The sequence below is a fragment of the Eutrigla gurnardus genome (genome assembly GCF_963514095.1).
Source record: "Eutrigla gurnardus genome assembly, chromosome: 19".
NCBI lineage: Eukaryota > Metazoa > Chordata > Actinopteri > Perciformes > Triglidae > Eutrigla > Eutrigla gurnardus.
In genome coordinates this window covers 4,335,734-4,353,032 of record NC_139930.1, presented here as the reverse complement: position 1 = coordinate 4,353,032, position 17,299 = coordinate 4,335,734, and the positions used below count along the sequence as shown (strand labels likewise).

The 17,299-nt window shown below is 40.8% G+C and overlaps 2 protein-coding genes across 2 annotated transcripts in view; one reads left to right on the top strand and one right to left on the bottom strand.

The window, feature by feature from the left end:
• Positions 1–17,299, top strand: part of LOC311029323 (uncharacterized protein) — a 482,663-nt gene that overhangs the window by 362,580 nt on the left and 102,784 nt on the right. The gene's annotated exons all lie outside the window — the stretch shown is intronic.
• dcc (DCC netrin 1 receptor) overlaps positions 1–17,299 on the bottom strand; it is a gene marked incomplete at its 5' end in the record, with an annotated part of 283,130 nt that overhangs the window by 194,464 nt on the left and 71,367 nt on the right. The window contains 2 exons of the mRNA XM_084035956.1: positions 2,781–3,068; positions 12,851–13,210. Coding sequence (XP_083892082.1) covers positions 2,781–3,068; positions 12,851–13,210 — 648 coding nt within the window. The remainder of the gene's footprint in view (positions 1–2,780; positions 3,069–12,850; positions 13,211–17,299) is intronic.

The following is a 17,299-nucleotide window of genomic DNA, read 5'->3' as shown; positions in this document are numbered from 1 at the left end:
CGCAGCAGATCAGGTCTCCGTTGGTCACAGAGGAGAGCGCCAACGACGGATCAAAGGGATAATCACTGAACGGCGGCGTGACTCCTTTAATGTTTTCACGGACACGCCGCCAAAGGAGGATGTCAGCAAATCAGGATGACACAACGACAGCACTCGCATCACAATGAGGAGGAGGAGGAGCCGACACACACACACACACACTGTGTAGCCTACCTCTGAAGTGTGACGAGGTGAAGCGTCCCTTTCAACAACATCACTGGATCATTCATCAAGTTTTAACACAGACATTGATTACATTCTAATCAGTCCAAAATGTGTATTTGTATTACTATTTTTATTTATGTATACATGTTTTTGACCTTCTGAACTACATGGCTTATACTTACAGTGTGTTCACACTAAACGAGAGCACATTTTTGACTTTACTAGAAGAACCAGAGAGGAGGCGGGGCTTATCTCCAGGTTTCAACGCCAACAATGATCGCTATCGGCCTGGGATTCCAAGCTCTTTCATCGAGCTATCTTTCTAAGTTTGTATTATTGTATTGTTATACAACAAAAGACATCTTTCTTGCTGATTAAATTGCCAAACATCATATGTATAATTGATGGTTCAATCAAAACAGGATCTCTCTCGCCGCCATATACATACTTTCTTCCAAAATAAGTTCCCATGGGGAACCAGAAGGGGACGGACTTAGTTTTAAGACTCGTGGTGAGATCCTTTTATGGAGCACCCTGTTGTTTTTACACACAAAAATATAACCTGTTCATTATTGAGCTTTAGAGGGGCCAGTAGGTGGATACCAGGTTTCCCCTGAGTCAGTCTTTATGCTAAGCTAAGCTAACTCGCTGCTGTCTCAAGCTTTGCATTTAGTACACACATGCAAGTGGTTACGTCCACAGGAACGAACCAATCACAACTCCTCAGTAAACAGCCACAGGTTGCATCTTTGTCCAGCTGCCAGCTGACGTTAACACCTGCTGTACACCGGAGCGCCACGCCTCATCCCTTTCCTCGCCAGAGTGACGGGTTGATCCCGACTCACAACACCAGCAGCAGAGCACAAAGTAGGACATGTAATATCTGGGAACGGCACATTTCATAATCCCTCACCTTTACCCCCTGAGCCCCTCAGATGCTTCCATCTGATAAAAAAAAACCACTCTAGAAAGAACATTGAATAAAATCTTATTATCTATGGAGTCTGAATCATTCAAAGTTAATCCATCGGATCCATTAAAACTTCATGCAGATCAAAGTGAATGAACGTTTAAGACACATTGTTTGACATGTTTGTTCTCTGTTCTCCTCAGAGTCAAACAGGGTTTTAGAGGCAGATCCATGACATGTTCAGCCTCACTGAGCACAAAGACCGGGGGTGGGTTTATTATGTTTTATATACAATACAGACTGCATTTTATTTCAGTTTTTATTTAATGTACAATCAAATGCTTTATTTATTTAACAAATGTATTTGCATACTTATTGTTTTACTGCTATAATGTAATACACATGTTCATAATGTTTGTGTATGTTTTGTGTGTATTTATTTTTTTCAGATTTGTTAAATTTTTTAAAATAACTGATTTGAATTCCATTTTTTTAATAAACTCACTGATGCATGTATGTTAATTAGCTATTCTATTTTGTGATTTATTATAAAATGTATTCTGGTTCTATTTTTGTGTTCAGTAAATAACTAGTTCACTTTTATGAATTTATTTGAAATGTTTTTATATACATCTCTCTCTCTCTCTCTCTCTCTCTCTCTATATATATATATATATATATATATATATATATATATTTATATATATGCTGAATATTCTGCATACTGCAGTATGTGATAGCCAGGTGAGTGTTGAGGTAATCAGTGACTCCCCCTCGGAGTTTTCCTCCTAAATGCTGCCTTCGGGATGCCGGCCAGGATTAACAGCTGAAAACACGTTTGTATTTTCCGCTGTGTGTGAAGGTGGATTTGGGGCAGCTGTGATGAAAAATGGGAGTGGACCTGGTGGAGTTTGAAATGCAAAGTACACGTGATTATCCTGCTGAAGGTCAGTGCTCCGGCTCCAGAGGACCCCCGCTGGGATCCAGCACAGGAACACTTCATGAGCTCCAGTCAAAGTGGTGTTTAACTAGGAAGAGAGAGCTAAACTGAGCCGTAATCTGAGTGATGAAGTGGACGATGTGTGGACTGGTATAATTGGACGGTGTGGAACGTATGAAGCGGCGGCGGCTGACAACCTCCCTGCAGACTGATGAGAAGCTGTTTCCTCACAGACACATTATTTAAACCACATCTCCTTCTAAAATGAGCGCTGGGAGGAAATGAGCAAAAATGACTACCTGACAAAAAGATCCGGGAAGAAAACTCAAACTCCCGGTTAAATGAAACTGCTGGTGCGGTTCTTCACAATAACAAGACTGGAAATCTAAATCACCTTTTGGAGGTTTGATGACACAAATCAGATATCGAACATGGACAATATTTGTCCAAGTTTATAACACGCTATCTCCACTGTTACAGGAAGCCAAAACTCTCCCTGAATGCAGATCATTTTGAATTTGCTCCTCCCCCATTGAGTCAGGTTAAAGTTTGTCACCGGCGTGGAGACATGATAGAAACCATGTTTAGGCTGAGTACCTCTTTAAGGCTTATTAATAAATAATAATCATTCAACTGAACATACATGGGACCCAACGTCAGTGGTGGAGTTGAAGCACCATACCACTGGATCAGTGTGTCGGCAGTGCATCCCTGTTGCTTAGTTACCTGGGAGGACTCGGAGCTCGGCGTCGGGCCCCGTCCGGGTGCTGCCGGGGTTGTCGGCCAGACAGCGGTACGTGGCCGAGTCGGGCGGCTGGACGCGGCTGACCTGCAGCGAGCCGGATGGTAGTGCGGCCAGGCGGGAGTCGGGGTCAAAGGTCAGCGGCAGGTCCTCCCGGTTCTTCTGCCAGCGGATGACGGGCGTCGGGTCGCCCGAGACCTCACAGCGCAGCAGGGCGGTGTCGCCGAGGTACGAGGACACGGACTCGGTGGGGACGACCACCTTCAGCGGACCTGGAGAGGGTCCAGAGAGGGGGGGTCATTAATGGTCCATGCAGAACTGTACCACACTGAACTCTATGACATGTGACTGTAGCTGAACTCAGCTGAGGTGGACTCTGCTGGACTGAAGTGAAGAGACGACGACTACTGTTTACAGGCTGCTTGTACTTCTACATAGTACATATAGTACTGCTGTTAGAAGAACAAGAAGAAGAAGAAAACTAGCTGTAAATGTTTTTCAGGTCGACATCAAGAGGGGAATTAAATAGAGAGAAATGAAACAGGAAGAGAAGTGTGGCACAGCGGGCGTGGATGTGAGGGAGACAGAGTTAGACTTTGAACAGCAGGAGGACACATGAAAGTCAGACAGAAAATAGAGAGACAGGTTCGGTGTGGACAGGCGGTGTCCAGCCCGCTGTGTTCAGGACACACGCCGTTCCCTGTCTGATCGCATCCACTTCAACAACAAGCAGCCTGCAGCCATGTAAACACACGCTGACACCGCCTCACACTGCACAGCCCCGATGGATCCTATCATCTGAAGTTAGATTTTTTCATTTTCAAAATGGCTCCCGGCCCCGGGGCCAGATTAACGATGCTCTGCAGGAAGTATTCAATGAAGAGAAGCGTATTTTTTTTTTTTTTCGTCTCTTTGTCAATGCTGTTATGAAATTTCACAGTCGACTTTAAAGTGGTTCAAATTGATTAAATGTGCATATTTCCACGGCGTTAAATCTGGTAAATGTTCCGTCATTCTTGCCTGGTGAACCATGCGACAGCACCGAGAGCACCACATGTCCGCTGATAAGATTGAGACGGGAGATGGGTTTCTTTTCTGGGTGGTAGCTGCTCCATCAACACTGGGGGGATTACATTCAGGACAAAAAAAGACCCTCTGTGCAGCACAGACAGGAAGACTCCTGGAACTCACCACATTAAATAACACAAAATAGTCCCAGCATGTCGATTATCATCAGATCACTATATTCATTTAATTAAAGGGCAACCAATGTGGTTGCACATACAGTCACAAAGTAATGAGATAGTGTGAGTCTATTTGATCATTTATCAACATTGACTGGGATCATTATTAAGTTAAGTTATACGTTGAGACGTCGTGAGACAAAACGTAAGTCAGTTATACGAACATACTGACTAGTATGTCTCAGACAATCTGATGTGCAACCTTTTGATGGGAATACCATTAGAAGAGCAGTCTCTTAGTTTTGAGTAACACTAATGGTCTGTGTGTTTTGTGTCGTTCAGCATGAAAACAATGCCAATGTTAAAATTAAACCTATCCACATGACGAGTATTAATATAGCCCAAGAGTGCTCATGGTGGATGGACAGCTCATGACGATTAACCTAATGTCCACTTTGTTGCCGAAACCTAACCTTCATTTTGTTGCTAAACCTACTGTTCTTTTAGTTGCTAAACCTAATATTCTTTTTGTTGCTAAACCTAACCTTCATTTTGTTGCTAAACCTAATGTTCTTTTAGTTGCTAAACCTAATCTTTTAGTTGATAAACCTAATATTATTTTTGTTACTAAACCTAATGTTCTTTTCGTTGATAAACCTAATATTATTTTTGTTGCTAAACCTAATGTTCTTTTAGTTGATAAACCTAATATTATTTTCAGACTGTCCTCCTCGAGAAAACGACCACATAGGTCGTGTGTCAAGCACCGAATTACGACCATATGTTACGTTTCAAAATAGCGCGCCCTCTAGCGGTCAAGTAAATATCGACACTCCGGTGTCTCAGACGATCGCCCCCCCCACACGTCGACCTAAACCTACCCCGATTCCACGACATCTTCCCCCCACCCTCTCCCCACCCTCTCCCCATCCCCCCCTAACCCCCCCCCCCCCCCGCGCGCCCCCCGTCAATCATCGGCAGAGACCCCCCCCACACGTCGACCTAAACCTAACCCCCCCCCCCCCCCCCCCCCGCGCGTGCATCATCGGCAGAGACCGCCTCCACACGTCGACCTAACCCTAACCTTAACCACTACTATCGTTGCGGAAGAATCTCCGCAATACGCTCCCAGAGGTCGTATTCGAGTGCATGGACCAACGACAACTGTGGTCGTATGAGTTGGAGGGCTTGTTGATTATTTTAGTTGAGGAACTTAATATTATTTTAGTTGCTAAATCTAATGATCAGTTATTTGCTAAATCTAATATTCTTTTAGTTGCTAAACTTAATATTATTTTAGTTGCTAAACCTAATCTTCTTTTAGTTGATAAACCTAATATTATTTTTGTTACTAAACCTAATGTTCTTTTTGTTGATGAACTTAATATTCTTTTAGTTGCTAAATCTAATGATCAGTTATTTGCTGAATCTAATGTTCTTTTAGTTGCTAAATCTAATGATCAGTTATTTGCTGAATCTAATGTTCTTTTAGTTGCTAAATCTAATGATCAGTTAGTTGCTAAATCTAATATTCTTTTAGTTGCTAAACTTAATATTATTTTAGTTGATAAAAACTAATATTCTTTTAGTCGCTAAAGCTAATGTTGTTTTAGTTGCTAAACCTAATGTTGTTTTAGTTGCTGAACCGAATATTCTTGTTGTTGCTGAAATTAATGTTCTTGTAGTTGCTAAATATTATCTTTGTTGCTAAACCTAAAATTATTTTGTTGCTAAACCTAATATTCTTTTAGGCAATTTTCTCATTCTTGTATCTGACATTGTTCTTGAGAAAAGGTACATTTGTAGTTTATATTGACTTAAATATAATTTGGACTCATTTTGTTATTCCACACAGTGCGGTGCTCTTGCTCTTGAGAAGAGGCTATGGATGGGGGCGTCACTTCCCCTTGCAGAATCTGTCAGGTAGGTTTATGAATAAGTTTACCAAATGATTTATTTTCATTGTTTGTTAAAGTTAACTGTCAACTGTTTATTCAATGTGCTGCTGAACACGACACACATTCTCTCTCCAATAAACCATCTTTGGCAGAAACTGGCTTGAAATAATGATGAATAATTGATGCACAATGCGTTCAATGAACCACATCATATATATATACAACAACCAGCAGTTTTTCGTTTGTAGTTTCTCCACAGTAACTCAGAAAATGAAGTTTGAAGCTGAGCTGAAGTTCAGTTAAAGGAGGCTAGTCTATTGGGAATAATTCTCTCTTGTAAGCAATTTCTGTGTCTTCAAACACATTTAAAATTATATTTTTGGAGAAAGAACACTGCACTTTGCTTTGGGTTAAAAAAAGTTCTGAATAATTTTGTGAATCCCGAGAGAGCATCGAGTCTGTAGAGGAATCCTCATGAGGACTTTTCCTCTGGGAAGAGACCGAAAAATATATTTTTGTTGTTTAATTTTGTTTTGGATGCCGGTTTGAATCAGTTTCCTTCTGTTTCACCTCAATGCACGAGGAGTAACGCAAACTTCATCCCTGACACAGACGCTAACTTCCTGTTCTGTAACATTAGAAGAACTCCTGGTTGACTCTTCGTGGGGAGGGACCGCCGCTGAGTCGCAGGTTCGTGCGACCTCGCCGCTGTGACATCACACAGATCGGAGGCGACGGAAACGCTGATGTGGATTTGGATCGTGTGTCTTATGTAAGTTCTGCTGCTGTCGGTTCCTGTGTGGATCTCACTGCTGCCTGCAGCTGCACACACACACACACACACACACACACACACACACACACACACACACACACACACACACACACACACACACACACACACACACTCTGATCTTTTTTACTTGTGAGGACTGTATTGACTAAACCCTCAACTATAACTGCCACAGGTGAGATTCTGAAACCCTGAAGCAATAGTTTTAAGGTCAATATCAACCCTTACTAACTAACGTACTAGCTTGGTGTATATTGTGGGTATCTGTGCGTCCTCATAATGTTGCTGAGCAGGTTTTTATGTGATAATTACACCCAACATGTCCACTGACATAACCCGACTTAAGTCAACTTGCTTGAAAACATTTTTTGGTTGTAATAAGTACCTGCTATGTTTCTAGGTCCTCCATCGATCCAGTCGAGCATGATTGACCATTGATTGGTCAGAGCAGAAATAGTGATTTGAGTCATTTGGCCTTTTAAATGATTACTTTAGAGCTTCCCCCACTTTTACCAGGTTGAAATCAGTCTACTCAATCAGTGCTATTCTCAGAGCGCTGAGTCATTATATCCAATCCATTCCACTCGCTTATTGAGAGAACAGTTGTATCAGTACCAAACCATGTTTTTACTGCTGCAGATTCGTACATCGCACACACACACAAACACACACTCACACACACTAAATGTCACATGACAGAAACGGAAACGGAGGGTGGATTAACCACGGCCGACCACCAGCCAGACCTGCCATTGAAGGTGAAGTGGGCCGCCCCGGGAGGAGAGAGAGAGGACAGCTAAGCTAACCTAGCTAGGACTGAAGGCCATTACCCAGCATGCTCCTGGAAGTCTGGTTGCAGGGCATTAAGATGGATGAAAGGGTTAGGCCATCTTTACAGAGAGCTGGCTCCATGTTGGATCCGGGAACAAGCTGACGTTGGTTAAACAGTTCCTGTCAATGATGTTGGCAATGATCTGCCCAGAGAATAGTTTTTGTTCCAGCTTTCAAAATAGAAGTCACTATGGATAAAAGCATTTTCTAAATGCCCTGATTGTAAATGTAATTGAAAACACAATAGAAATGCACAGTTTTTGTTTTGTTTTGTTTGTCACCCTGCGAGGACCGGTCCAGACCATAAAAGGCTTAGTTGATTTAAAATGTTGATAAGCATACTGGGCAATTTTAATGCACATATCTCAGTAGGCCTAAATAATAACCACATCCAAGTATTCAGCCAATCCACAACCCCTACATATCATTTTATATTTGAAAATCTAAATATAATATATATAATATGTAATAAATTATTGAATATTATACACAGAATTAAAATGATATGATTCATATTATATAATATAAAATCATATTTGAAAAGTATAAAGGGTAATCTAGGGGAGCCACAAAGTTGTATCCCAATAGATTCTATTTGACTATGTAAGAGATCAAGCTGCAGCCATAACTGATAGGCTTATTTATCCAAACCTAATTGTATAATATTGTAAGGACTGAATTTATTACCAGACAGCAGGACAAAAGTAATATTATTTTCTACATTTCTACATAAATAACAGAAATTGCAATTGCAGGCAAACATAAAAAGATGCTCAAGTTCAAATAAACAATGAGTGGTTATAATGGCTTTGAATTTAGTCATCCTATCAGTTTCTGTCCTTTTAGTTTTTTTGTATCTTCAATGTGAGCTGGGCCGAACCACTTTCTCTGGATGAAACTACGAATCCATCCATCATGTTCTCATGCCAGTACAGCCAGATAAAGTCTCAAAGCACCTAAAGTGCACATGGGGGAATATGACTATATCACATTCAATGTATATTGACATTCAATCGACGCAGTCCAGACTTTCTTCTGTTTGGTTGCCGATGAAGGTCATTGGGTGGAAAACCAAATCTAGAAAACTACCAGGGACCAGAGTCCAGTCATACCATTCAGGGGATATTCATCATAATACTCATGCACTACAAATACATGAAGAACTGTTTGCGACAACACAATGCCTCTGACAATGTTCACAATGTACCCCAGTGAAAACCCATGATTGAAAAGCTATCTATTGCTGTCTTCAGAGCAACAACAACAACAACAACTGTATCTATTCTAGCTACAGCAGATCCTCCTCATCATACAACTCCTCCATATTTTTTGTGTTGAACCAAACGTATGTATGCCAACTGGCTGATGTAGATATAACATGTTTTGTTAATTTATGAATCAGAGGAGGATCATGTTTCTTTTTCACTGATCTGACAACATGTTGCCTGACTGTGTTGAAACAGCCAAAGTGGAGAAGAGAGTTCTCCCTGGAAACAAGATGAAGGAAGTCAGGGAGGAAGAGAAATGGGTCAAACCATTGGGAAAGGTGAAAAAGTCAAGAGGATGAATGAAAGAAGCATCAAGAAGAAAGTGTTGAAAGAAGAAAGTTTGACCCTGAACTCAAGTTTTAAGATTGAAACCAGCAACTTCCAAAGAAAACCTCTTTTATTCCTTAGATTCCATGAGGACAGTGGCTGTCTTCTCCCTGATGTTTTTATCTTCTTCAGATAAACAAAACTAATAACTCGGATGGATAATAACATGCAAATCACAGCAAACATGCAAGGGCAGCAGAGGGATTTGTGGATGCTCTTCTCCAAATCGTCGCCCAGGGAACGATTATTATCTGCTTGTGTGGGTCAAACCCTGCTGCTACTCAGCACCGTTAATTGGGATTTTCCTGAATCCTCTGTGGGGCGACGGATGATTGCATGAAGGAACTGGATGGACGCTTTAAACTTCAGCTAGGATTTTAAAGGTGTTTGGAGTGGTTGGGAAATAAGAGGTTAAAACATCTTAGCTCGAGAATATGAACATAAAGCATCTTTTTGGTTTCGTTGTTGCTCCTTGCCTCGTTTTTAGTATTCAGGATCAGTTGGATTAATGTATGTTTGTGATATGTGTATTCCTACAAGAACCAGTAACTTTAGCTAACATTGCTAACAGCAGATTGTAACATTACTGAAATGCTAAATGTTGCTTGTGCCACCAATTAAAGTTGGTGGAGGCAGTTTATTATTCCATTATTGAGGATAAATTCTGGAAAACTTTCTGAATATTGTAACTCGAGCGGTTCCACAGAGCAGGCAGTTTTCTGGAAAAATGGCAAAAAGAACATCAGAATGAGTATGATGTTCATTTAGTAAATTATGGTCTATTTGAAGTCAAATAGACCGGAAAACAGGGGCTGCTTTAGGGCGGGGCTACCTTGTGATTGACAGGTCGCTGCCACGCTACCGAAGCAGTTAGTTACTAAGACGACTTTAACACTTAGCTGTAAATTTGACCTTGAATTAAGAAGCTAACTTTGTTACCAGCTTCACCAGAATCCATCGCTCTTCACTGGATGCAAAAATCCAAGATGGCGACTGCCAAAATGTCCAACTCGAGGGTTTAGAACTGTAGTCCACAAACCACTCCTTACATACAGTCTATGATGATACAGTTATTACTCATTTATGGTTATTTTCAATTCAACTACCTTTGTGGCTTAACCGTTAGTTAGCTTAGTTGATAGTAAATCCCTTGGTCAGTTCGATCCCCATCCCCTGGTGGTGACATGAGGAAGTGTCATTGAGTAAGACACTGAACTACTACCTATTTGTAGAGCATAAATAGTCTCTTGGTAACAGTGTTTAATTAGTCTGAATACTTTGGTCAACTTATATTATTTTTCAAATGTTCATTAAGAAAAAAGGACACTGCTTTGGAATTATTTGTTGTTTTTTTGTCATGTGATTGATGGAAGAAACAGATGTAAATGTACTGAATTAAAGATAAATACAATTTTGTCTCTAAAATCTATCTCTCCATTCTACTGCTCTCTCTCTCTCTCTCTCTCTCTCTCTCTCTCTCTCTCTCTCTCTCTCTCTCTCTATGTTCCTCTACTTTATTGTCCATATCTTATCATCGTATTGCTTTGTACTCAGTGTTCAGTCCGTGCCTTATTTCTTCATCATTATTCAATAGTCTCTCGCTCACACAGCTCTGCTTTTCTCTCTTTTCCATCCCTGTTCCTTCTCTCCTCAGTCTTTCATGCTCGCTCACTCTCTCGCTATCCCTCTTCATCAATCTGAGGGTTCAGTGTTTCTAATTAATTCACAGTTTACAGTCGTATCTGAACACACACACACATACAGTCACGCTGCTAATTGAATCTCTAAGCTTCTGCTGTTCATTAGCATTTCGCCTTGTAATATCAAGTGTGTGTGTGTGTGTGTGATTGAGAGAGAGTGAATGAATGACATGCAGGCAGAACTGATTCATATTTTAATGTAATACTGCGACGTGGGTGAATAATTTGCATGTGCAAAAATGTTTTAACAAATATGATCCAGCTCAGGTTTGAATCAAAGTCTTATAAGAAGCTGTGAACAAAGTTAGCTTCCATAATTAGGGTAAACTTTACTGCTAAGTGTTATTTTAGTAGCTAACTGCATTGGGAGTGTGGTAGCAGCAGCTGTCTGATGACAACATAAAGTGGTGAAAATCTAAATACATTGTACACTTAAATTGATCATGATTGTTTTAGGGTGAACCATTTATTTATGTAGCTAAAGTAATTTGGTGACTGTACTTGATATTTTTAAGGTATCAACCAAAAGAACCCAGAACTCAACTGTCACTGTCACCGTCACATGAGAGTAGTCACAGCGGGAGACGTGAGCTAGCCAGCTGGACACATTAACGTGCACTAATATGCACCACAAGCCAACTGTGTCAACGGAGCTCAGATAACAACACACACAGAGGCAAAGTGTGTCCTGCTCAGGTAGACATTTTTTCACTTCATCTGTACATAGACAATAGTTGTTTGTTGTAATATTACTGTAATGCTCTGAATGTCATATATTGCTCCCTTAATTAGTAATTTCCATTACCAAACAAGTGGAAATTAATACATAGCAGAAAGTAATCAAATGTAATGTTATTGATGTCTGTTGATAGTACAGCCAGTCACAAAGACAAATTATTGGGCATTCAATGATGTGAACACAAACACAATCTGTGGCTAACTGATGATGTAGATCATCCAACCTTTGATTGGTCTCATATTTCCTTTCACGCCATAGACATTTCCTTCTTATTAATTGAATTTTGATTTGAAATCCCTCACATTTGGGCATATAGGATAATATACTATATGACAGTGTAGACAGTGCACACCGTTCGCGATGGCGATGCACTTAATCCTCTGTGCCATTCTGTCCATTAATGTCTTCCATAAATGGTATTGATCTTAAGCCACACTCCACTTACTAAATTACATTACAGGTGAATTACTTCAGTTCTATTAAATAAATATGCACAGTAAAATTAATGGAGGGAGGGAGCTGAGGAATATCAAGTGTGTGTGTGTGTGTGTGTGTGCGTGGGTGGGTGGGTATGTGGATGCCAAGGACAGGTCAAGGTGTCATGGAAACATTAATCTGAAGGAGGGAATCTCCTTCCCTTTCTTTCTCTCCATTTAATTCCACCTCTCTTCTCCGATTATTCGGAGACCATGTTCGGGAAATCCCCAGACTGTAAGAAGTGGGCCAAGTCACCATAATGACACCTATTGTCTTCTGGACTGCAGTTTTGAGAACTTGACATTTTGGGCGACCAAACTGTTTGAATTAACTTTCATGAACAAAAAACACAAACTGAAAGTGTTAGTTGTGAGATGAAATGTTCACAGAGATAATACATCAAGTGAGAAGTAGGATCAGTTTCTTATAGATTTAGTCTAGAATCTGACTTCTTTTTGCAAACAAAACGAAGGTTTACGGAACTTCTGTATTAGCTTCATATTTCAGAAATGGAGATTGTCACCTGGGAAAAATTGTAGTAAGTGGACCTTGAGTAAAACATTTTGTGGTACAAATCATATTTTTGCGCAAACACAATTTCCAGAAAAAAGAGGACCTATAATTGAGCCCTGTGGGACACCACTGCTGATGTGAAATTTGCAAGGTGTTTATTATTGTTTTAAGTGCAACTTTTAAATGAGGGTCATTTTGACAGTTTAATTAAATGAAGTAGTTCAAAAGTTGTGGTAAGATCTGTTATAACCATAAATCAGTTATTCCTTGTATGTATGTACTGTATGTACAAAACAATTTGTGTGTTATAGAGCTGTCACTCACCAGCCACAGTGACCTTAGCGCTCCGGCTAACAATGCTTCCTAGTCCGTCTATTGTGGCAAGACACTGGTATTCGCCCTCATCAGGTCGGTGGTGCCGCGAGTGCACAACGTTCTGCACCAGCAGCGAGCCGTTAGCCAGCTGCTGCCGCCGCTCGTCCACCACCGTGCTCAGCAGCACGCCGTCCTTACGCCATGTGATGGTTGGAGGTCCTGCCACTGCATCGGACTGCGCCTGGCAGTCGAGCTGCAGCACGGCCCCTCGCACCGTCACGGTGTCCTGAGGCTCTTGTGTGAAAATGAAGTCCACGAAACCTCCGAGATTAGAGGAGGAGGAGGAGGAAGATGATGAGGCGTCTGAGGCTATAAGGGGAGAGGAGATGAGGAGGAGTTAGATGGAGGCACAGCAATATTAGATTACCCAGAGGACATTTATTTGTCAATGCAAATACTCTCAATTATGTAAACTGACAACACGGCTGCAAGCAAACACAGGTGCGGTTCATACCAGTGATGAGGGACATGGTCGTGGGGGATGGGTCGTATTCAATACGAGATACAATTAGTCCAAACAAAATAAGTAAAGAAGTCTGGAGGTAAAGAAATATCGCAAGATCAAAAGCGCTCAAAACATCTAATGGGCAATGGGCATCTGTCACAGGGCTCAAGGCCTACGGGGGCCCCAGAGGACCCACAACAAGCCTGTTTCTCTGTTTGTTAATGTGACTGACGTTATTGCAGATGACACATCCTGCTGCAGGCTGCAAGTGAATATAACGTGGCTATAATTATTTCGTTTGAAGTTACCAAGGTAACAGACAATGGATAAAATAAACCGTAAATATAAAGATAAACCTTTATCACTGAGACAAGCAAACTGTTCTCCAGGGAGACGATGCATAGACTTTAAATAAAAAGTGGACCTAGTCACTGTGGCGTCACCTATTGGTTTGTGGACTAAGATTTTGAGGGCTAAGGTTCGAGCAACATTTAGCATTTCAGTAGTGTTACAATGTGCTGTTAGCAATGTTAGCTAAAGTTACTGGTTCTTGTAGGGATACAAATATCACAAACATACATTAATCCAGCTTCACCGATCCTGAATACTGAAAACGAGGCAAGGAGCAAAACCAAACCAAAAAGATGATTTATATTTGGAGGAATGTGAGCTTACACACATTAACATTCCTTTCAGTCTGCTAAATATTTTGTTTATATGCTATGAGTGAATGAGTGCAGGATTAATGTTGATTGTAATCTATCTCTGTATGTTCATACAAGTAATATTTCTGTCTTCATTTCAAAATACGTTTCAGCTGCTTATCTAAGCTAAGATGTTTTAACCTCTTATTTCCCAACCACTCCAAACACAAACTATCACCTTTAAACTCCTAGCTGAAGTTTACAGCATCCATCCAGTTCCTTCATGCAATCATGCGTCGCCCCACAGAGGAATCAGGAAAATCCCAATTAACGGTGTTGAGGAGCAGCAGGGTTTGACCCACAGAAGCAGATAATAATTGTTCCCTGGGCGACGATTTGGAGAAGAGCATCCACATATCCCTCTGCTGCCCTGAGTTACTAGTTTTGTTGATCTGATGAAGACAGCCACTCTCCTCATGGAATCGAAGAAATAAAAGTGGTTTTCAATCTCAAAACAGGAAGTTTAAAACAGGAGGTTTTAATGAAGGCGTGTTGCATTCAGGGTGAAACTTTATTCTTTTAACACTTTCTTCTTGATGCTTTTTCCATTCATCCTCTCGACTCCTCAACCCGTCCCAATGGTTTGACCCATTTCTCTTCCTCCCTGACTTCGTTCATCTTGTTTTCGTTCATTCTCTGTGATCACAATTTCCTCTCTGACTGAAGATCACTCTTAAGTCTGTTTCAACACATTCAGGCGACATGTTGTCAGATCAATGAAAAAGAAACATTATGCTCCTCTGATTCATAAAATCTTATTAGCTACCACAGTAGTGACCTGCCAATCACAGGGTAGCCCCGCCCTGAAGCTTACCCTGCTCAATGGGCTGTTTCACTCTAAATGGACCATAATTGACCAAATGCTGGATTGAAGAAGACTTGAAACTAGAGATTGAGACCATAAAGTCATGTTTACAATGTTTACTGAGAGAATAAATCAAGAGAGAAATAGGCTCATTCTCTCACAGTCTTTCTTTTTTCAACCAGAGGAGTCGCCCCCTGATGGTCAGCAGAGAGAATACAAGTCTAAGGCGCTTCAGTCTTGGCTTCACTTTTCAGAACCAGAGGTTCCCTTCCCGGTTGAACCCACAATCATTACTGCCTGGCTCCTGGTGTGGAAACAGACCTATAACCCAGAATACCTTTCTCCATACCATTTCTGTGATGAAGCTTTTTGCAGCAGCATGCGAAGAAGGATGTGTTTATCTTCTCTGTTATATTTAGTTATTCATGTATTCATGTTTTGGCTGATGAATGTATTCAAATTTGTAATTTGTTTCGTCAGACTTGTCTCTTCGCGGCAGAAAACACAACTGTGTTTAACCTGCGAACTGGAGCACTTTGCTCTGCAAGAACACTCAGCATCTCCACCAAAGCAACATCTACCTGTTGTATTCTTTGTTTTTATGTTTTTCACAAATGGTATAATGTGCAACAGACTCTGACGGCTGCAATTTCCCCCCTCGCCTTTGATGCCGACGCTGCTAAAACGTCTTTCATCCTGATCAGAGCGGCAGTTTGTTCGGTCAAAGCCGCGGTTCAGCATCTCTGTGTGTTACCCACATGTCTGAACGCAGGCTGAGAACAAACAAGCGTCGCGTCACAACGCCGTCTTTGAACGGCAGCAGATGTTTCTCTTTTTTCTGTTTTTTCATATTTACTACTTTTCTTTTAAACCCTCCCTCTCTCATGCAGGGGAAGTCAAACATCAGGTATAACAACAACTCTGGATATGTTCACAACAAGAATGAGGAGAAACAAAGAGAGCGCTCCACATGAAAGCAATTCATCACAGCTTCTTTTCTTATTCTAATAAAAGGAAAAAGAACACATTGATTGAATAAGAACCAGCATCGACCAGGGCTGCAGGCAGGAATTTACATGAGGTCAAGAGTCCTTCTGCTTGAAAATCTGCAGTTCTTTACGTTTGTTTTATCTTCTTAATTAAATGCTCAGTTAAAGTCAATTAACTCTCAACAACTTCAACTAAAACTTAACTAAAATGAGAAAAGTGGACAGTAAAGTGTTGAATTTCACTTAATCGTCCCTCCTGGCTTCCTTACATTGAAGATGGCGGCAAAGGTAAACAATAAAAAGAAAAAAAGAGGGATTTATTTTGAAAGTGAGTGTGTTCTAGTCCTACTCTATCTGTAAAGTGTTCTGAGATATTTTTTGTTGTGATATGAATTACAATTGAATTGAGTTAGTGGGATTAGCTGTGGACAGACAGACGGACACACACCACCAAATGCCTGAGCTCCCTACAGGCGTATGTCTGGCAGAGATAATGTCCACAACTTTGTTATTTGTTGTACTTTGTGGTTATTTCCAGGAAACATTCTACGAAATGACAGAGCAATTACTCAAAAAGAAGCAATCAAATTGTAGTACATTGGCGAAGCAACTGTTCAAAGCTGTGTAGTCATGTTGCTGTTTAGTTAATGAAGAGAGGGATTGGCGTTCGTGAGAATAAAGCCATGAAACAGATGAATGAAATGTTAGTTTCTGATTGTTTCACTGCAGTTATGTTCTAAAGAACAAATAAACACAATCACACCTCCTCTTAAAGCTGGGGGAAGGTGCTGGATTTTGAATGAATGCAGCGCCACACACTTCATCCTGCTGTGGTCTGTGCGCTCTCTCTCTCTCTCGCTGTGCCTGTGTGGTCTTTGAGCCACAATGTTCCGCTGTTTGACCTGGAAATATGGACGGACTGGAGGTTGAACACCCCCAGTGGATCCAAATGCTCTTTGCTAATAATAATAATAATAATAATAATAATAATAATAATAATAATAATAATAATAATCCATCCATCCATTGTCTACCGCTTATCCTGTATTCAGGGTCGCGGGGGGGCTGGAGCCGATCCCAGCTATCATTGGGCGAAGGCAGGGTACACCCTGGACAGGCTGCCAGTCTAACGCAGGGCAATAATAACAATAATAATACATTTTATTTATTATGCACTTTTCATTTACAAATCACAAAGTGCTACTTTTGCTACTTTTTTTAAATAAATTGTTGTTATACCTTCCATATTATATCATGAAGAGGGAAAAAAGAGGGTGAAAAAAGAAAAAACTCTATGATTGAATTCATCAATTCTTGTAATGATGTCAATAATTAATTACATACATACTGTATATCCATCCATCCATCCATCCATCCATCCATCCATCCATCCATTGTCTACCGCTTATCCTGTATTCAGGGTCGCGGGGGGGCTGGAGCCAATCCCAGCTGTCC